The following is a 22,504-nucleotide window of genomic DNA, read 5'->3' as shown; positions in this document are numbered from 1 at the left end:
CTATGTGGTTTTGTTAGGATCCTTGAAGATACTACATGATTCTGAAGGAACTTAGGGGAGCTAACTAATAGTACATAAAAATCAATACTGGACTGGATAGTGACATTTTGCTGCTAATAGTAAAAAGTAAAAATAGGTCAACTGTCCGTCAATAAACAAGACTTAACAGCTAGTGCAGAACCTCATACCATTTAGGTCTAAGCAGTTACATTATTTTCTGCTAGGTGAAACTGGGAGAAAATAAATAAAGTGCAGGAAATAGCACTTGTGGATTCAATGACTTTTGTTTCACAGGATGGCTGAGGTTGGCAGGGACCCCTGGAGGCCACCTGCTCCAAGCCCTGCCCAAGCAGGGCCACCCAGCGCAGGCTGCCCAGGGCCGTGCCCAGGCGGCTTTTGGAGATCCCCAAGGAGGAGACCCCACAGCTCTCTGGGCAGCCTGTGCCAGGGCTCCTCACCCGCACAGCACAGAAGGGCTGCCCGGTGCTCAGAGGGAGCCTCCTGGGCTCCACTTTGTGCCTGCTGCCTAGAACTGAGCACCGCTGAAGCTTCTTCTGACTCTTATCCCACCTACTAGCTAAATATATCCCACCTGAGAATAAGCATAAACGCTATTTGCTATCTGCTAAACCTGGTAACACGTTTATTGAAGCTGTGACAGGGGAGGGTCAGGCTGGATGTCAGGAAAAGGTTCTTCACCGATAAGGTGTTGGGGCACTGGGACAGGCTCCCCAGGGCAGTGATCAAGGCACTGAGCCTGTCAGAGTTCAAGCAACATTTGGACAATACTCTCAGACACAGGGTTTGATTTTTAGGTGGTCCTGTGCAGAGCCAGGAGGTCGACTTGGTGATCATTCTGGGTCCCTTCCAACTCAGGATATTCTGCGATTCTATTTCAGAGAATATTATGACAACTCATACCATGTTCTGAAAGCAAAACTGTCTGTGCAAGAAGACAGAGATCATAATACAAGAGTGCTCTACTAACTCACTGACCTCTCAGGTTCCACTACTCCAACTGCATCATCACCATGCAAACAGGGACTGCTTCCTGTCCACAGCCTGTCTCACAGAAGAGTTTCACTTACGAATTAGGATGATCTGAAACTACTGTGTATACCAGCAGAATTCCATCTTAAAATACCTACTTGAATGCTTCAAACGAATACACATTACCATTATTTTCTAATTCTGATCATAAGAACTTCAAGAAAAAGAGGCCTTCAGAGACTGATAGTTCATGAAAACAATTTCCTGTAACTCAGAAGATGACATAATTCTTATTCATTGTACTGTAGCTTATAGGCAAACATAGTGGAATAAAGTATTTCCTTCCATTTTCACTTTCGGTCATACGGAAAATGAGTTACAGCTATGTTCATGTTTTGGGTACTTGCTTAACAGTAAGTAGGGTTGTTAGCTATTCATCTATCATGTTCCTAAAGTCTATTCTAAGCATCTTCACTAGTGACATATTGTATGATGTCATACCTTGAAATCATGAGATACATTTACACTTCTGTTAAATAACTCTATCTGCTTGAAAGAACACTGTAGTTATACTTCTTTTAAACAATGAAACTTGATTTTCCCCTTATGTAAAAAGATTGGGACCCGTTTATTTTCAATATCTGGAACTAGCTGTATTACAAAAATCCCCAAATGTTTTTTTTTTTTTTTCCAAAATTTATGTACACTGAAAGAAAGTGTGTTTTGTTAAGTTCAAAAAATAATGCCACAGTGACAAATAAAGCAAAGCTGTTGCTAGACGGTAGGCTTAGCAGAAACTGAGGGAGCAAATTCCATCCTATTTGTGTTCTCCTGGGCAACACACAATCTGGGCTTGTCAGGCACAAGTGTATCAATATAAAAAAGTAAGCAAAATGGCACAAATGCATGAAAGAAAAAAGTTTAAAACATTGGTAACCGCTGAATGTTTTAGATATAGCAGCTCCTGTTTTAGAAGAAAAATACTACCACAGAATAGAGTGACCATCACAGATACTAAAGAGCTTTTGCTAATGGCTGGGTTTTGTATGCAAGAATAAGGGAAGAGTCCTATCAGCTGAACGTCACTACAGTTACATTACTTTTTACATGGACATGCTTTTTCTAAAGAAAAGCTATATTTTTTTCTGGCTTAAAAGATAAAGCAACATACAAGCATACTCCAAGCAACATAAAATAAGGAAAGATAAAAGCTCTTCTGTTCTTGAACACTAGGATCATCTACACAGGAATTTACATTAGTAATGAATATATTCTGCTAGGATATTTTAGTAATGCATATTACTTAGATCCAGAAAGATTAGTAAGTATTGTACTTCCTGTACATATAAGACAGTGTATTTCCAGTATTGTAAAAGTTTTAAGGTGTACTTAAAACCAAAATAGGTTAGGAGCACAGTGGATTTTAGGGTCAGTAAGAGAAGCTTAATGCCATAACAACTTTTATTTAACTAAGAATTTATTTTCTGACGCATTATGGCTGAAAATAACCATTAAATAAGGGAAATGCCATGCTAGAGGTGAAATAATTGACTATGTTAAGCAGAATCAATTTTTTTAGAAACTAAAAATGTGAAAAAGAATGTGAACATAAGCATGTTGGTTATTTTAATACACATAATCTTATCGGTAAGGACAATTTCTATTTCATTCAGGAGAAAATTGATAAATGAGAACTAATTTTTTATTATTATTACTACAAAACAGAATTTATATGTAGGGCGTAATAATAACTTGAACAGTTATGTAGACAGTTTCTTACAAGAAATTTATAGGCCAGTACAGACAGTATCGTTAACCTTTACATATGGAATGTTACTGTAAAGTTGAAGAAATAAAATCTTGCAAGTGCTGTGTAGGGGAGTGTCTAGTAATATGCCTTCAGGAAGGACTCTGGAAGGGAAAAGAACTGCCAGATGTAGTTTGAGGTACAAGGACTGGAATGGAAGATCAGAAGAAAGAGATAAGGAGTCTGTGAAGGAGAAAACTTGAAACAAGTAGTAGAATTGAGACATTATATGGTATATAAATAAAGTGGAAATACTATAGGTATCCCTGAAAGTGTGAAGAATTTGAAGCTGAAGGTAACAAGTGCTGATGCAAAGACTACAAATTGAAAATGACGGTTGAGAAAGAGGAAAGAACGATATAAAGGCAGAATGATATGGCAGAGACTGAGACACATCAGGCAAAAGATAACTAACATACAGAGAAATGTTATACTGATGAGGCTTAAGAAAAAAATAAAGAAGCTTTTGTAAGTACTGTAAACAGAACTAAAAAGAACTGAAAACATTTACATAGGAAAGGAAGGACCAGGCCAGCACTGACAACTGCAAGGAGGCTGAGCACATGAATGATGAATGGGACTGCAGAACAGTGAATGGTAACAGGAAAGGAAGGGCATGATAAGTTTTGGGGAAAATGCAGGATTTTTTTTCCAAGCTGAACTTTAGGTTTCTTGTGAGACAGCTAGTAGTCTGAAAGTAAATACAATGTATCTGATTAGCTCCAGAAGAGTAGCTGAAACAGAAAAAATGGATAAAGTTGTTCAGAGAGAACACATAGAAGAAAAATAAGAGAATCATAAACAAAACTGTAAGAACTATCGTTAAAAAAATGCAGTGGCTGAGATATCAGTTGAGAAACATGGGAAAAGCAAAGAAAGAAATGAGCTTCTTATTTAGGAAAAAAATTAGCTTAACTGAATGGGTATTTTCTTAGAAAAGACATCTAGGCCTGTAGGTAACAAAAAATATCCACAGTATTATTAATTACTGGAAGAGAATGGAAGTGTTGGTATGCTTAAAGTGGATTTGCTTTTCATTTTAAAGGTCACATAAAAGCCAAATTGACACAGATCTTTAAAGCAATTAGATAAGGAAATGTGAGTTTTTGAAGGTACTGAGACGTATTGAGAGGAAGTTACTCCCTTTTGAAGGAAAAAAAAGCAAAATTAATAAAAGCTTTTGTTGTGGTCTCCTACTCTGGCAATGAAAATACCAGAAAACTGATTGGGTCTTCATCTGTGCAGGCTGATTAAAGCATAACCCTATTGTCTGGACCAATATGGAAGGCAGCTAGAGGAAATAAAATTCACAAAAAACAAAACACACTTAGTCAAAAAATATACATAATCAAGATATTGATGTCTTATGCAATAATTACAATGAAATATTAAAACAGGAAAGAATCACACATGGAAGCTAGTAAAATTTTGCTATTAAACAGTGTAGTGTTCTGGCAGAAACTGCTCAAGAAACATATGGGAGCATTAAGGATGCTGTACTAAACCCTTAGTCAATTGCTTTGACATACATTTTAATCTTGACAGCATTTATATTTTGTGTGCTTTGTCAAGCATGGACTAACTATGTCAAGGATTGTACTAAAATGGAAAAATCTTTGCATTTTTCATTTTTATTTTGGTCAAAACAGTGTAAACTATTGTTGAGTAACATTTAGAGGGATTTACTACTCAGTATATGTACACACAACAACGTAGTACGTTCTATTAGCAGTTCAGATCAGCTGCATGCATATATTATATTAGCAAAGTCTTTAGTGAAAGATTATTTTTGAGCCCTACTTTTGCAGGGCAGGCTGCGTAGGAAGCACAGAACTCTGCAGCAGAACATGCATAATATTATATAACTTTGAAGGACAGTTTCTTACCTCCAGCAACTAGCCCAGACTCTCCTAATTGAATTGCTACCCCGAAGCCACCAAGCTTTACTGGGGCTGAATTTTCTTTTGAGGCAAGCAGTACACAGTGTGGCTGAAAACAACAACAATGAAAAAGCAAATTATTGTATTATTTCAAAAAATACAATTTGCACCTTAGAACTTAGTTTCACATATTTGCAAACAGAAGCTAGATTTTATTTTATTTTTTTAAAGAAATTCTTCATTTCCAATATTTTTGGCACAAGCTACTCTCTCTTCATTGGTTTTCCTTTCAGTTGTTCCAGGCATAGTAAAACCTTTTCAGGACTTAACAGAACTCACAAGGAACACAAACTGAAATCGCTATAAAATGAAGATAAAAATGAATGCTGATAACTTCTTTCTTGGTATTGCTTTTTATTTTTACCTTTCACCCTTATGCCTTACCCTCTTCCAACTTCACAGCAAAAACATCCTGCCCTGTGACACAGTGGGTTTCTTACAGAGAACATAAAACTTGCTTTGAGCCTTAATCATAGAAGTCACTGATCACTTTCCAGCTGCAGGAAAGAAACGTAACATCCCAGTGATGTTTCTAATAAGTGATGAAAAAACTGGTTAGGTTTCTAAACTGTATTCCATGCACAGTCATCCATACCTTTGAATTTCTACAGTCTTTCCACTAATAATAGTGAGGTGTAACATGTAAAAAAAGAATAGCATTGCATGACTATTTGGAAGTAGTACTGTATGACTATTATGACTGTTGTGGGAGGAAGCAACATACTGACAAAATCTACCGAAATGCAATTTAGTATTTAATACACATAGTCCAACTACTGCAATTAATATCGATCGACTTCCTACATTTACTGAGAGCTTCCCTTTGCACAGTCAACTGTATTATTTAAAAGGGTATCAGATCTGTACACTTCTTCTTGAGAAAATGTTACTGCTTAAATTACAAAACTAGGAACTCAAAATAGGATGCCCTACATTCTTTCAGAATTTTCCTTCTTCTCTCACAAGACAAGTATGTGCTGCCCTAAGTTAGATTTTCTTGTACACTCGGCCTCCTGCAAGGAACCTGAGAGAACAAAGTTGCTCACCACACAGAGGATCTAAGGTTAAATTGCTTTTGGGGGAGAACTAAACTGCTCAAATCTGAAACAGCAAAATTACAACTTCCCTGTAGGGATGATCAAGCAAACACTGGAAGAATCCATATGCAAATTCTTTCTATGCTATTTTGTGCAGTACCTGTATTGCATGGTTTTAATTTAGGTTGAGGACCATTTTGTATGACACACACAGTTCTCTAATACTCAAAACCAAGCTTACTAAATTAGACTTTTGAAGGATATAATTATCGTATCAGAAGACTGAAAAAACTCAGCTCACCCATAGTCCCACCTATATATTCACAGAGAGTCATGAACTGTTGTTACCTTTGATACTTCCTTACCATTTACTTCTTGGTATAACAGGGTAATCAGATTTTGTGACAGGACTATAAATACCTGACAGAAAATACATGAACAAACCTTCCCAATGCTCTTACTCATTTTGGTCCTATTAAATATCAGGATGGAATTATGATAACATAGTAACATCAACCTTTGTCTGCAAAACAGGAAAACAACAGGCTTGGCTCTATTTTGTCTAGTTCAGCTGGGTCTTGAGGAGGACTCAAAAGGCATAAAAAAAAGCACAGAACAACTTTGGGCGATCACTCTGTCCCAAGTAATTGCACTACCTAGTAGCTAACTAGCAGCTAGGGTATTCCAATAAAAACACATGATGAAAATAAAAATAACACTCCAGACACGTTGTATGGTCTTGGATGGGTATCTTTAAAAGGAAAATAACCACTTTAGACCTTTGAGCCAGACTAGTGCAAAGGAGCTACAAGGGGCTCAGTCTGACTACCTAAGAAATCATCTGTAACCATCCATGTTCTCTTCAGAAAGCTGTAATTGTATGAGAGCAAGTAGCTTCAAGTTAAGACTGCAGAGCCTGTTTGCAAGTCTAACTGAAACCTGCAGTCCCAAACAAGCCTGATTCCTAGACAGATGATATATTACGAATGCTAACATGCAAATTCTTATTTCAAATACTAAGGAGAATACTAAGACAACATTATTGAGTTATCATTAAATTCAGGCTACCTTATGTTAATAGTACTTCTAGAACCAATTTTAAAATTTGCAGTTTATAAATGTGATGTTCAATCCCTTACATCCTATTTAAAATAATATTACCAGGTGGTATTATCTCCAGGTATTTTATTTCACTTCTGCCTTACTGAAACTGTGAAGCTGCACACTTTCACATTCTATCGCCACTGACACTTTGAGTGAAAAAAATCAACCTCAAATTTCTCACTCCAAGCAAGGGGGAAGGTAGATGGATGGAAAGGAAAATGTGCCTCTTTACTGTGGTGTTGATTTCTCTTTACCTTATACATAAAACTTTAAGAAGCAATACTATTTCCATGCTGTACCAACATAATGGCTTTCCAAAAAGGAAGACACTGGCATTAGTCACCAGAAATAAACTTTCTCTGAAGAAAAAATCCAAATTTCCAACTCAGAGGAAAAAAAGCCCAAATTAACAGCAAAATCAATCTTTTCAATACACTGACTTTTGCTAGTTAAAAATACCTTCAAAAAACACAACAGTTGCAACAGTAGTTAAAACTTCCCCTTGTTGCTAATTGCACTGTGTCAGCTGATTTTCATACTTTCATAGAGAAGCTGGTACTCTGGCTTTCTAATAAGAGGACATGCATGTTACTCCTCCCTGTCTTCAGCAGTGGTTTTCAAAATCAGCAGAAGTTCTTAAAACACAAATGGTAAGTGGCTTCTTTTATACTTAAGATACACTAAAACAAATTACTATTGAAATGTCTCTTAATTACAAAGGCACTACCAGCCTTCAGACCTGTAATTCATCTGTAATTAAAGCTGGCGTGCATGCCTGCTTACAGATAACAAAACTTATGTTTCTAATGTATCTGCAGTGTAATTGCTTTTTTCCATCTCTCATTCACCTAAAAGACGTAAACTAACAATGCAATTCATGATGTGAAGCATTTTTACAGATAAGCAACAGACATAAGATTTTAAAACAATATATAGATTTCAGCACGTATTTAAAGGTACTGCATTTTTTTAACCAGATTCAACTTTCAAAATTACTTCTAGCCCATACCTTACTAAATGGAAATATGAAAAGACAGCAGTAATTTTAAAACTGCCAACATATTGCCCATATTTAATGCAATTTTAAGATCAGCCAACATGAAATATTAAAATATTTTACCGTCTTCTCAATAATTCAGATTCTGTATGTACATCAGCTTTTACTATGCACTTTGCCTAAAATGCTGCCATAGCTATATCACACATTTAAATGCAAATTTGCATTTTTAAGACCAACCATGCAAATGAAAAACTATTTTAAATTTGTGTATATGGTAAAGAGTGTTTTTTTTTTTTTCTACTGTCGTTGGAGACATCTGCTCAGCATACCAAGAACAATTTTGCAGTTCTTTTGAGATTAAGAGAACAGAAGCTTGCTTCTGCAAGCACCAAATTTTTACCACTGTGGTGTACAAATCAAGGAAAAATTTTATATTATTAATAATCAGTCATAAGTCTCTAAACAGTTCTTTGCTATTCTGCTGTGCTAACCACGTTTTTTTTTTTTTTTCTTTTGGGAGGGAGTTTTCTTTCTTTGGTCAAAGCTGATTTTTATCTTCTAGATTGTACCTTCCTGGTGAAAAATAAGCTCAGTGAAATTAAAAACTTTATGAAAGTAAGGAAAGATGTGAAAACAATCTGTTACTGCATAATGTAGTTTTCAAGCTAAAATTAGTTTCCTTGCACAATCTTGATTTATGAACTCGCAACAAAAGGAAAAAATACTTACATTTACATAAAAATATGAGTTATTAAAAAGAAGCTAACGTAACAGTGCTGACTCACAGTGTTACAACAGATTACATGGCCAAACAAACATCAAATGGCAATTGCTTTTCTGAATGAAAACCAGTGACTAACAAGCAAGACATTGGGTACTTACCTAAAATCAATAGTGTTGAGTTTAGAATTGACTTAATATATTTTTATGTACTTTATCAAACTGACAGTACTTAGCTATGCTTACACTTCATTGCATCTTAATTTTTTTCTCAGTGTCAGAAAAAAAAACAAAAATAACACGAGAACTTAAAAAGTATTTGATTTGTAGTTACAGATCAAACAAAAAAATGTAAATTTCTATTTTTTTCTGCAAAATATAATAGTTGATTTTAAAACAATTTAAGACAGTAATACAAATGTAATGATAAGAATAGCGATCTGTGTGAGTACTCTGTACCATCTGTTCTTGCCCACTTTGCCTGAAGAAAAACAGGGAACTAATTATTCTAGAATTACATTATATCATGGTATTTGCCTGAAAGTCCTTCTTCTACTTGGGTACAATTAGGTGCATTTACTTTATTTACTTATTGTCTTATTTATAAGACTATGTATATACATAAGACTATGTATGCAACAAAGCAAGCAAAGACATAAAAGTGATCCCAGGATGATTTAATTCTTAGATTTTGTCTTTGCATCCTTACAGACCAGCTAAGAAAATCCTCACAAATGATGGCTGCAGCTTCAGCTGACTTACTGACCATTCTTCCACACAAGAAAGCCTCCTGGAGTAACCAAATCAACCTAGCCACAAACGCCTCCGAAATTCAAAACAATACCAGCTGTTTCTTAGAAGATGATGCGTTGTCATTTGCTTTAATACTTTTTTACTCTGTTATTTTTGTCGTTGGATTGGCCGGAAATGTTATAGCCCTGTTTGCTTTCCTGTGCATTCACCAGAAGAGGAATTCCATCCAAGTTTACTTGCTAAATGTGGCCATTGCAGACCTTCTGCTGATCTTCTGTCTTCCCTTCCGAATATTGTACCACGTTAACAATAACACCTGGATGTTTGGACACATTTTATGCAAGATTGTAGGAACTCTATTTTACATGAACATGTACATTAGCATAGTACTGTTGGGACTAATTAGTCTAGATCGTTATGTAAAAATAACTAAGTCTGTGAAGCGTCCTAAAATGCTAACTGCTACCCAAAGTATATATATTTGTTGCGCTGTGTGGGCACTTGCGCTAACAGGATTTCTAGTAGTAGTTGCACCATCCTTCTTTAAGAGTGAGGTCAGAAATTCTACTATGTGCTTTCATTACCGAAATAAAAAGAATGCAATGACAGAAGCAGTTTTAAATTACATTATTGTCATAATCTTTTGGACAGTTTTTTTCCTTTTGATACTTTCATATGTTAAAATTGCCAAGAACCTTCTGAAAATCTCAAGAAGAAGATCTAATTTTCCCAATGCAGGAAAATATACCCGGACAGCAAGGAATTCCTTTATTGTACTAATTATTTTCACCATCTGTTTTGTTCCATACCACATCTTCCGATTTGTCTACATTACATCACAGTTACAAAATACACCTTGTTATTGGAAGGGAATCATTCACAAAAGCAATGAGGTGATGCTCATATTTTCGTCTTTTAACAGCTGCTTAGACCCAGTTATGTATTTCCTGATGTCCAGAACTGTCCGTAAGACTGTATTCCAACTTATTTGTAGAAGAATTCATGGAGATTCAAGCATAACTCTGGAAAGTACTTCAGAAATAAAACTTGGACAATACACACAAGAGCGATTTTCTACTACCACTCCCCACTCAAGTTCTGTTAAGAAGAAGTCTGATCTGATTAAGTAAATGGGTAACAGCTTCTCTCTTCGTCACTCTAGGACATCAACTCAAGATGCACCAAATGCAATACTGTATGGCTACTAATCCTGCCTCATTCTTCCTGTTAAAAAACGAGAAGTCTTACTTCTGTTTGTGAAAATGAGAAGTGACTTTTCTGAAGTACTTCATGGTTGTTTATCCAAGAAAACAAAACAGGAAATGTCCTTAAAGTTATCTCAGACACCTTCTGTGGGACTAATGTAGAACACTAACTCTTTGAGGAGATTTCTACAAAGTGGTTTGAGCCTGTATAGACATAAATATTACCAATTTGTGTATGTAAACAGCAGATAAATTTTGTAAAATAATGTGTCCTATTCAAAAGAGCTATACGAATCATTAAAGGTTTTATGTACTTCTCGATTTTAATAGGCTTCAAAGAGATCAGCATTTTACTGCATTTACAGAACTGTTTTGCATGAAAATACTTGAGAATTTAGCAACATATGTGGCTTAAACATGAGGTGAAGAACATGACTGCCACTAATTCAATTATAGAAGGCACACGTTATTAAATATCAAAGTTAAAATATACAAGCCTCCTAAATGCTTTATTATATATTCAACATTTTAATGAATGTCGAGGCTGAATACTTGAGGAAAAGTAACAATGGTTAAGAAAATTAGAAATTCATGAAGGAGAGAAAACATCGGTATTTTCAGTTAGCTAAGATTTCCTTCATATTCTGATCAACAAATTTGGTGGCTTCAGCTACCCAGAGTATTTCAACAAGGAAAATGCTCACCAAACTGAGCATATAGAGCAGAATACATATATAATTATGAATGATATATATATATATATAATATATATAAAGAGAGAAAGTAGCTCTCTTACACGTTGGAAGCATCAGCTTTGACCTTTGCTCAAGGTCAGTCAACTAGTCTACTTACCCATTTATGTATTTAGGCATAAACTAGAATTTCAAACTGTAAAGTCATATAGAAAAAAAGAGGGCTGAAGGTGGTTGTTAGACACAAAGACACGCAAAGAGGCATCTATACAGAGAACAATTTGAATGTCTAGCATGGGAGGCCAGAAAGGTGAATAGATTAGATACCAGATGGTAGCTATACCAGATGGTAGCTCTACAAAATAAGCATCTATTATGTCGAACAAGCAATATTGCTCAGGTTGATTTTGATGTTGATTTTAATATTGATCAATATTTTGCTATTGATTTTAATATGACTATCAGTAACTTCTCTGGTGGATTGTGTGACTTCTCATACCTAATCTGTCAAAACTTGCAGGTTTTTTTACTAATCCTGTACAATATTCTGATTTTATAGAAGCTACTCATAAAACTCTTATTGAACAAAGAAAACATAACAATTCACCTCTCCTAGACATAATTGTGGTTTAATTTTTATGTGATTTTACTTCAGTTTTGGTGTCCTGGTTTTGGCTAGGATAGAGTTAATTTTCTTAAATAATAGCTGGCATGGTGCTATGTTTTGGATTTAGGATGAGAATAATGCTGATAACACCCTGATGTTTCAGCTGTTGCAGAGCAGCATTTGCACAGAGCCAGGGACTTTTTGGCTTCTCACGCTGCCCAGCCAGCGAGGAGGCTGGGGGTGCCCAAGGAGCTGGGAGGGGACACAGCGGGGACAGCTGGCCCAAACTGGCTGGAGGGATGTCCCACCCCATGTGGCATCATGTTGAACAATAAAATGGTGGGAAAAGAAGGAGGAGAGGGGATGTTTGGAGCGATGGCATTTGTCTTCCAAGAAACAGCTGCACACGATAAGCCTTGCTTTCCTGGAAGTGGCTAAACATCGGCCTGCCAATGGGAAGCAGTGAATGAATCCTTTGCTTTGGTTTGCTTGTGCAGCCTTTTTTGCCCAGTTAAACTGTCTATATCTCAACCCACAAGTTCTCGCTCTTTTACCTTCCCAGTTCTCTCCCCCAGCCTGCTGCGGGGGAGTGTGTTAGTGGTTATGTGGGGCTAAGCTGCCTGCTGGGTGAAACCACAACATTTGCTTCAAGTGGATGTAAACAGGTTAACTCAAGTACAATGACTAGATCGTGTGTTTTATTTTATATATACACACATATATATATTTACAAAAAAAGGGCAGGGTTTCTTAATCTTCAAGAGAGTGTTCTATTTAAGCCAGAGTTTTCATCAAAAGGATTGCAATTCATGGACACTGCACTACTGAAAAAAAAAAAATAGTATTCTGGACGTGCTTTGGTAAATAATGTAACATTTACTTGGTTACTATAACCTTATTTTGTAAGCAATTCATGAAAAGACAACAGGAAAACGTCAGTCCTGTAGTGCAAGTTCATGATTCTGGTCCATTATGTGACCACTATTATGTAGGCTTGTTTTTAACTTTTTTAACAGTGAAAGCTATTAAGTATTTTCTTCCAGAGGAAAGCCTTAAACACCCATACCTACTTGCATTGATTAAGCGGGTTCTACATCACAGCCATTCTTTACAGATTACAGAGAAGGAGCACTACAGAAGCCACGTACAGTATTAACAGATGTTTTTACAGAAATAAATAACAACTTAGAAGAAATACTGAGTAACACTTTCCCAGGACCACATGCCACACACTACAAATTTTCGAAAGCATTTCAATAGACGATCATCTATCGCTTTCATTAGCCATCGCACACGAGTAATGAAAAACAAATGTGACCCAAATATTTTAGAGATTTCAGGAGCTATAGTTGGGCAATATTGGGCAAAACCATAGCACCTACAAGTAAAATTAGTCAAACATGGGTGTCTAAGATACCCAGGGAAAAGTGAAGAGATTTGTTTGATGGAAGTCATGCACCAGAAAATCAGTTAAAGAGGTGCTGTTAGAGAGGAGCTAGCAGAGGAGTTCTCTGAGGAGCTGAGAAACACTGGGATAAAGGCAATACAGTGTAAACTCTAGCAAGATCACTTACTAAAGGTTCAAAAGGAACCTAGCATGTTAGATGTTAATTCTTGCTTTGGAACCCGTTGAAATTTGGAAATGAAGCTTAAAAAGTAGATAGCTTTTTTCTTTGTGACATTCCTCAAGAATATGCAAATGGATAAATTTACATATATGTTGAATACAATCTGGAATGAGTGACAGTAAGGAGGTGACAAAGTTTTCAAACAATATACAATTATTCAGGGTAGCCAACCCTAAAAAAAGGGCAAGACATCAACTCTCTGCACAACAGCAATAGAACAGCAGGGACATTGTTAAAATTAGGAGCAAAAACATGAGAAGTCGTCACTGTGATATTGTATAATTTATATGATAGATTCTATTCAGAATACATTAAATAAACCAACTCTTTGGCTCAGAAATGGAAACCTGAAAGCGGGCACAATAAGTTTATAATGCCAGTTACGGCGTGGAATAGGGGAAATGTGAAGTACGATATACTCTTTGTCTGAGTCCTGATATTAAGAGAGCCGCAGTTAGAAGAACAAAAACAAAACAAAAAAAAAACAAACAAACAAGTGAAACCACTTCATTTTAGATTTCCACGACTGTGTAAATTAGTGCTTAAAGATGCTAAAGGTCTGATGGCTTTAGACTGGCTCAGAAAGAGATCTGAAACTAGACAGTACTGTCATGTAGGAAACAATGACTACTGCACCAAAAGCAAAGGGAGGTACTTTTGCTATGTTTTAATATTTTTTATTATTTTTTTTTTCTGAAATCAGTTTTCCCAACTTCTGAGGGCAAAATGTTGGGTGCTGCAAACTGATATTACTGAGGAGCAAACAGCCTAAAGCTCTTGAGAGGTCTGCTGAAAATTACACCACGAAATTTCAAGTGACCATGTAATTAGTCACATCAGTAGTGCTGTAGTGTTTGTTACTTCTTGTCTTAGCAACGCTGCCTAAGCAGTATGAGGGACAGCTTACAGTAATTAGTTGAGTCTTCAGATGAATTTCAACTAAAAATCTTTTTGTTTATGCCCGCAGAGCATTACAAATACAAAAAGAGACCTGCTAAGTAATTCAGATCCCACTTTTTTTTCCCCCTTACTTCCTAGCAGCAAACACAATTGTGATGCTGTATTTGTACAATACATGTTATAACCTCTGAATTGCATGCAGGTTTCAGTGGCATTTCTGTAAGACATAAGCACTGCTACAAATTGCAAGACAGTCAGTTTATGCCAATTTACAGATTCACTTATATATAATAGAAAACTCTGGGACTATTCCTTCAGTAATATTCTTTCTGTAAATACAGGCTAACTCAACACGTTTCCATATAACCCATATGAAATTCATTTTCCTTCTTTATTCAAAATTAGAAATACCCAAATTTCAGCCAGTAAACAAAATGCCACCTTTTTAACATGTAAAAAGGAGGGCATATTCTTCATTAGAAGAGATACTAATTACATATACAAAGAAAATGCATATAAAGCATACATGCCAGCTAGTCACTTCTATACTTTTTAGATTTGACAAATACATTAATAGCTACATTCTCATACACATATTCCTTAAAATAAATGGGAAAAATAAGAAAACAAAAGCTGTTTCCCAGAAACAAGCTTGTAACTTGAATTATAAGCATATCCAAATGTACCTGGTTTCAGTAACCAACTTTTGTTTCTACGCTGAAATTCACTGTTGTTACCCTTTTAACCTGCAAACCGTTATTTTTCACAAGGGAACGAAATCACCATTTATAACTCAACATGGAAAATTTTAATTGAACAACTTTCACAACATCAGTCAATGAAAGCATAAGAGAGGAGTACAACTTACATTACTGATGAATAAGCAAGAGTCATTCTTATTCCCCAAAATGGAAAATTCACACATGTACACCTTAGTTTTATGCTCTCCCTCAAAGTGCATACAGAATTTGGGGGACAGGAGGGAGTTGTACACAGTACAACAGTACAAATAAAGCATACAAAGAAAAAGAAACCACTGATAATATTCTAGCAATCCAAAATATATTTTCAACATATTCTCTGTAGCGCTGGGAATCTTTTGCCAGCCTTTTTTCCATCCCTTACACAAATTCCCAATTACTGAGGGTTCCCTAGCGAGGGAATCCAAGAAAACAGAGAAAGCACTACAAAGCTGTTAGCATTCACTGTTTAGAGATGTAATAGGTAGGAAAAATCCTTAGTACAAAAGTTGTTCACAGAGATCACAAGGGTGGGAATAGTTGGGGGTAAGGGATGATGCTGCAAAAAGCCTTTACAATCAGACTCCACAGTTAAGAGTGGTAAATATAGATGTAAGTACATGAATGGTAGGGAAATGCCCGATTGTGTACCACACTACTGCAAAATGAGAAATAAAATGAGGAAGAAAAGAAAATCAGTATTTCTAAGTTTATATTTTTAAAAACTGAATCAATTACTTAAAATATACCATAAAAGTACATTTTGCTACATGCTGCCTTCAGAAGTTATCTTGCTTTTGTCTGTAAATGATGAGTTCTGGTTCCTTTAAGTTTGCATACAGAGGGACAGACTGCACACCTTTGATCTTATCAAAAAGCAAGGCCAGTTGCTTCAGAGAACTCTCTAACCACAGATATAAATGACCATGTGCTTTTAAAAGAAAAATATACTCCCTGTTCCTCCCACAAAAATTCCCACTAGGTAAAGATCCTAACATACATATGGTCAACAACACATTGAAAGCCTGATGAAAAGACTTTTGCCAAGGGGCCTGGGAATGTTCTTTCTCAGTAAGGAATTCATTTTGTAGACAAAACTGCCCAGCTTAGAGCCAGCAGAATCTATCTTTTGAATACCAATTACACATGTATTACCATATTTCAGGTTTTCATTTTTGCTTGATTACTTTTGCATTTCCTCAAATGTTTAAGAACCACCTGGGAAAGCCAAAATGCTCTTACATACAAATATTTAACTGGAAAAATACAAATTACAGTATGGTAAAAAACAAACAAACAAAAAAACGACAGAGAAAGCTACCTATTTGACTACAACAATCATTAAAGTTCTCGCGTTAAGAACTGATTTTGGAAGTAAAAAATAAGAATTATCATGACCAACATGCAGTCACTTTTTTTTAAAAATCAAATATCGTAAAGGAGACCTCTGGAGGCTGCATAAAGAATTTCACCAGGGGAAAAAAAAAATCAAAGTTTTTAGCATTGAAGTCCTGAAGTCTAAAAATTTTGGAAGATGATTTTTATTGTTAATATCAACTTCAAGCTACATTTCCCAGCTTAAAAGGCATTGTTTAGCTTGTGTTTTCTATATGTAAAACAACTACCCAGAGAGCTGTGAAACACTTAACCTTGCATATTTTGACAACCAAATGATCAGATGCATGGGTGCAATATAACCCAAATTCTGTATCACTAAGGATGCTAGAAATACTACGACGTAGTAGTTGCTAGAAATATGCAACTTATATTGCATCCACTTGTAACTCATCAAACAACATAAGAATGCTCATTCTTGATCTATTTTGCTGAACTGCAAGGGCAGTTCTAAAGCTGATGAAAATAAATCATTAATGAGTAGCAAAAGCAGAAAGTCTAACACAAATCCAACTCAGACCTGCCAAATATTTTATATCCACTGATTCAGTATAGTGCTTGATTCAAGTAAAGTAGAATTAAAAATGAACTTAGAGGACTTCACTTTGATCAGGATTTCTCACAATATAAAATACATATACTGACTTAGAGCTAAAATCCTCATCATATCAAGTCAGAAGGGCTGAACACACACCGGGTCATGCCGTCAAGGAGAGCTGATGAACAGGCAGAGAGGAACCATGGTGGTCTGCACCAACTCTCCTGATCTAGATGTCCAACTAAAAACGGATACCATGTAGTGCTTTTGTTTTAGAGTTTATGCATTAAATAAAATTTCAATTTTAATGTTTAATTAAAAACGAACACATAAAACAAAAAACAACCCTCCAAAACCCAACAATGCAACAAAACTAAGCACCAAAAGTCAAAGTTCTAAGCAAGCTACTTGGCAAATTATTTTTTTGGAAAGGAAACATGGATTGCACACGTAGTAGTCAATGCATCTTAGAGACTTATCCTGGTATTAAAAGCCACCCAATAGATCAAATTCTAAGTACATGAAATTATACTTCAAGTTAGAGGCTGCTGCACGTTTAATGCATGATATATGTTTATTTAGGATGATTCATCCTTAGCATTCACAGTGGACCCATTTAGGGGTGCCCACTTTTCTGTGCCCTATGCTAGCAGTTGCCTTCCATCCATCAAGCTGCAGAGACTGAGTGCATCTCTTGGGCCTTTCATGGCACAGAGAACGTCGGGACTGCTACAGGAACCAAGGGTAACTGGGCTGCTGCCTTCTTCCATCCTACGAGGAGCTGCTGGCATTCCACTATACATCCTGTTGTGCAGCAGGAACAGTTCTCCATCTAGGTTGTGACAGGCATAAGGAGATGAGGTTGATTGGGCTGTCTTCTATCATCTTGAGAATATGGAAGGGAGAGGCAGCAGACAGGTGGTTTGCATGTGGATCACTCTGTCATATACAGTTGCACTAAATAATAGAGTTAGGTACGAGTTATAAGTGGCTAAATGAAATAACTTTCCTCACTGTGAATTTCCTTGTCTTTGCAATTTTGAGCCACAAAAAAGGGTCTCTGCAAACAGCATCAAAAGGCAACATGTATTGCTTACTGGCTTATAAAATCCAGTAACAAGTTTAAATTGTAAGTAACCGTGGTTTAAGAGTACTGAGAATATAAATAATTGAGGTGAAGAAAGTAAGTGAAGACCATTATGAAGAACTTACGAGTGAATTGCATAAGAGATGCACATGAACTGCTTGAGTATCATCAAATGTATTTTAGATAAAATAAACCATTTATAGGTTAGGTGAATGGAAATAGTCCACTAAAAGAATGGAGAAGGTGCTTACAGTTTTGAACTAATGACATACTTCTGGTGTTTTTTTTGTTGTTGTTGCTGATTTTTTTGTTTTTGTTTTTACTTACAATATCCCATTCCTTTGTTGCCCATCTCACTAACTAGTTGCAAAATGAAGTCTGATAGACTGTAATTCACTGTATTAATACGTTATCATACAATAGATCAGAAAAAAAAAGTAGCATTACCTCTTCGCATAGCAAGAATTATGAGCACTGAATTAAAAATACTACAGGCTACTGGTAATAACCAACTGAGTAATAATAATAAAAAAACTCTGCTAACTGAAATTGCTCACACCTTTTGGCATCTGACCACGATTTCCTTCTAGCACATTTTCAGGATATATATTCTTGTGTCTAAAACTGGATGGAACACCACAGAAACAAGGACTTGTAAGACTGCTTAAGAGACTATTAGATATTTAATATAAGAACCTTTCTATTAAAACAGATTTTAACACAATTATATATTCAAAAGTTGAAAGAAAAGGTAAAACTAAGCTTAACAGCAACAAAAATTAAAATACGCATGCAAACTAATTACAGCATTATGAACTAATTACTAATATTTCTCAGCAAGTTCCCCTCACTTAAATTTAATCTTAAATGAGATCAATTTTTTAGTCTAAATAGAAGGCCAGAATACATGTACATCATTTTAGAACAACAACAACAACAAAAATGAACAATTAAATCCATAGTAGATCACTAAAGTGGATTCTCGGATTCTTATAGTGGGTGCTTATACGTGAAGCAAAGCAAACAACAAGAATCTTAGTAAAACTCCAGAAGTTTTTTTATGGTATTTCCTCTGTTCTCATAGAGGAACTTATTTAAGGCTTTTGAAAACTCATATCTGACGACCACAGATGTATCAGAAAGAAGGAAATTCAGAAGTCTCAAGCTCCGCAGAGCTAAGCGGAGTTTGACTCATCTGTGATCAACACTCTTCTTCCGGAGGAGGGAAAACATTCTTTGTAGCCTTCTGGGTGGTTTCTGTAAAACACTCTATTTCTTGGACACAAACTGAGTTGGTTTTCCTGAATGATTAGTAAGCCTAGAACGCATCAGCTGTTAACTGCTTCCACAGAATCCAGCATGTGACTAGACATAAGTAATCTGTTCATTTGGTCACTGACACGAGGATGTGACATGGATACACTCTTATTACTGCAGGTGGGTTTCAGGAACAGACAGACAGCTTCATGAAAACTCTTGGAACTGAAAAACAGTTAAACTGCACTGAAAATAAGTTCTCACGCATAAAATATCAACTCTTCTTTTTCATTCTGGGAAGTGGGCAGTCTTAAAAGAGCATGACTGTAACAATTCCTCCACCCCCAATAGGAGGAAAGAACCATATAAAGTATTTCAAGGTATTTCTGTGCCATAGCTACATGGCCAAAGGACTGTTACAATCATTCTTCCACTCTTCTCTATTTCATTCTTTTTAATTCTCTAATGGAGCTGTATCCTGACCTAACTGCAAAGACTTTTTTGCACAGACATTTTTGGTTTGAACTTTAAAAGCCTAGCTGCCTTTTGACATTGACAAAGAAAAGTGCACATTCTGAAAACCTACCTATGTCACAAAGACTTTTTTCTTAACTTTATTTTCCAGAATTAAATATCATCCTTTTCATTGCAGCAGCGGAGATAAAAAGGACGTAAGACAAAATTTCCTTCTCTCCAAAGGAAGGTGCCTGCAGCTTGCATAGGTAAGCTTAAAAGTGCTACTTCTTTGTTTCACCAGATAAAATCTGTGCGTTCACACAAAAATGATCATTAGATTTCTAAATGACTGAATCCAACAATTACTTTATGAATTTAACTGATTGCAATAAAATAATTTAATACAGTTTGGTTCAACGATTGGTATGGGACTTAGGTAAAGATGCAACGGCTACAAAAAAAAGTTGGTTTAACTTGCAAGTTGTCAAACATGACCTATAGCATAATTTTTAAATATGACTTTTACAACTTCTTGTTATGTATCTATCATCTTGGTGTATAGGCGTTTTATCATAGTAACACAGCATATTCTTTGGTATTTGCTTATAGATGTTTCAAAAAATTACTCCCAATCCGTAAGTTTGAAATCTGCTTTTTTTTCCATATACTTTTATATGGAATAATAGCTAAGTTGGATACACTTCACAAAACTTGTATCTATACAACGAGAGAATCTCTCTTCACTAGAGGTTAGTAAGTGAAAGGCACATTTTTATGCACTATAATTGTACAGAACTTTAAACACCAATTAGATTTGATTTCTTACAGTCTGGAAATTGAGAATAAATTGAAAAGTGAACTTGGAAATACATCATTTTTCAGCAACTGTTTCATATGTTCATGACTAAATCATTCATGCAAAATGTGTATCTCTAAGATTAGATCTCTAAACAAAGTAACATTAGATACTGATAACAGTACAAAATAAATGCACCCAGACAGATCCCAGAATCATGTAAAGTTTAATTCTTACTTAAACGGAGGTACAGGATACTCCTCTGCATTTCTGCAATTACAGTAACGCTTTGCATTTATTTTGCTTATTTAACTCAAAATAGTCTAGAAGTGGTTTCCAAAGTAGGTTACAGATGTTCTAGGAGATTGAGAACTACACCAAGACCACATAAGTTATTGTCAGACCCTAGCTTAAACCTTCTATTTCCTCATTTATTAGATTCTATGCACATAAAGTCTTTGTTTTTGACATAAACTAAAGCTTTTTTTTTGTTCCCAAAATCTGTCGAAGATAGGAATTAGTAACACTGAAAAGCAAGGAACAGTTAAAATAAGATCATTAAAAAAAAAGATGCTAGATATAGATTACAGAATAATTTCTCTAATTGTGTTTCAGCTCTCACCATTTATGCAAGAAGACTCGGCATAAATGAGAAATTCAACATGTACTCTCCAGCCATCATTAGCTACTACTGTAGCTCTACCCATCATCTACTCTTTCCTATTTACAACTGGCAGTTTTGGAAATACTCTCGCTGCCTGCGTCTTTTTAAGGCGAATACCCACAAGAAGAACACAATACATTTATCTGGTAAATCTTGTCACTGCAAATTTGCTCATATGCAGTGCTATGCCTTTCCTGGCTGCCTATTTCGCAAATGGGCATAATTGGAAGTATGAATCTGGAATATGCAAGATATCGTACCACCTTGGAACTACCATTACGCATGTCTGTATGTATGTTACAATTCTAATTTTATGTACAATTGCTTTAAGTCAGTATGCAACACTGAAGAAAAATAATGATGCACAATACTCTCAAGCAGCTAAGGAAAACTTCAGCAAACGTGTACTTAAAAAGTTCCGTCAGCCAAAATTTGCTAAATATTTTTCTATCTTTATATGGCTTATTGTAATGTGCATAACGGTAGCAACTATAACATATGATGCCCAGGCAAGGTCTGAGGAAGAATTTCACACGTGTTATAACAAGAGGGTAGAAGCTGGTGAATTTACTGCAAAGATTGCAGCATCTTTTGTTACTGCTTGTTTTTTTCTATTGTTTGTAACAGTTTTGTTGTCATACTATTCTCTTACCAGGCATCTGAGTAAAATACAAAAAAACACTTGCATTGGACAAAAACATCTGATATACAGAACAGTGAAAAGAAACATTCTTGTCATCCAGATAATTTTAACTGTCTGCTTTCTTCCATATCATGTTTTTAGGCCAATTTTTTATGTACTGCTTCTAGATGAAGACTGTTCAAGGCTAAACTATCTAGTGGAAATTAAAAATTTCCTTGCTTGTCTCGCTGTTTCTAGGAGTAGTGTAGACCCAGCTATAACCCTTCTACTAGATAGAACATTAAAGAAAAGTTTGTGTGACCTGTTTAAAAAATCCACACCTTAACACCACCAATATAAACCTGGTATTTTCACTGAAAAGATCCCCTGCAATGTGAAGTAATGCGGAAAGAATTTAGTAAAACTGAACTAACAGTAAACTCATTTTGACTCCTATAATCAGACTTTTACATGAAATGGCAAATATTTAAATAAAATGATAACATATTACATGTATATATATATTTTAATATGATTTTGTTTGCTACATCAACATTAGCCATAAT

At 35.6% G+C, this 22,504-nt stretch overlaps 2 protein-coding genes across 12 annotated transcripts in view; one reads left to right on the top strand and one right to left on the bottom strand.

Annotated features, from left to right (window-relative positions):
* The window catches only part of CASK (calcium/calmodulin dependent serine protein kinase), a 219,842-nt gene that overhangs the window by 89,528 nt on the left and 107,810 nt on the right, over positions 1-22,504 (bottom strand). For all 6 annotated transcript variants that reach the window (XM_083821116.1, XM_083821117.1, XM_083821119.1 and 3 more), the window contains exon 6: positions 4,684-4,786. In XM_083821116.1, coding sequence (XP_083677242.1) covers positions 4,684-4,786 — 103 coding nt within the window. The remainder of the gene's footprint in view (positions 1-4,683; positions 4,787-22,504) is intronic.
* LOC310892887 (putative G-protein coupled receptor 34) lies at positions 4,803-22,448 on the top strand. Of its 6 annotated transcripts, none has more exons than XM_083821153.1 (4): positions 4,803-7,528; positions 8,441-8,498; positions 9,310-20,122; positions 21,268-22,448. In XM_083821153.1, the coding sequence occupies exon 3, from the start codon at positions 9,333-9,335 to the stop codon at positions 10,479-10,481; it is 1,149 nt and encodes a 382-aa protein (XP_083677279.1). In that variant the 5' UTR covers positions 4,803-7,528; positions 8,441-8,498; positions 9,310-9,332; the 3' UTR covers positions 10,482-20,122; positions 21,268-22,448. The 6 variants fall into 6 exon arrangements, with proteins under 6 accessions (XP_083677279.1, XP_083677280.1, XP_083677278.1 ...); XM_083821154.1 differs by having other exon boundaries at positions 8,399-8,498; XM_083821152.1 differs by lacking the exon at positions 8,441-8,498 and having other exon boundaries at positions 4,804-7,528; positions 9,310-19,580; positions 20,026-20,122.

The sequence above is a fragment of the Anser anser genome (assembly GCF_964211835.1).
Source record: "Anser anser genome assembly, chromosome: 1".
NCBI classification, from domain to species: Eukaryota; Metazoa; Chordata; class Aves; order Anseriformes; family Anatidae; genus Anser; species Anser anser.
This window is presented reverse-complemented; position numbering and strand designations above follow the sequence as displayed.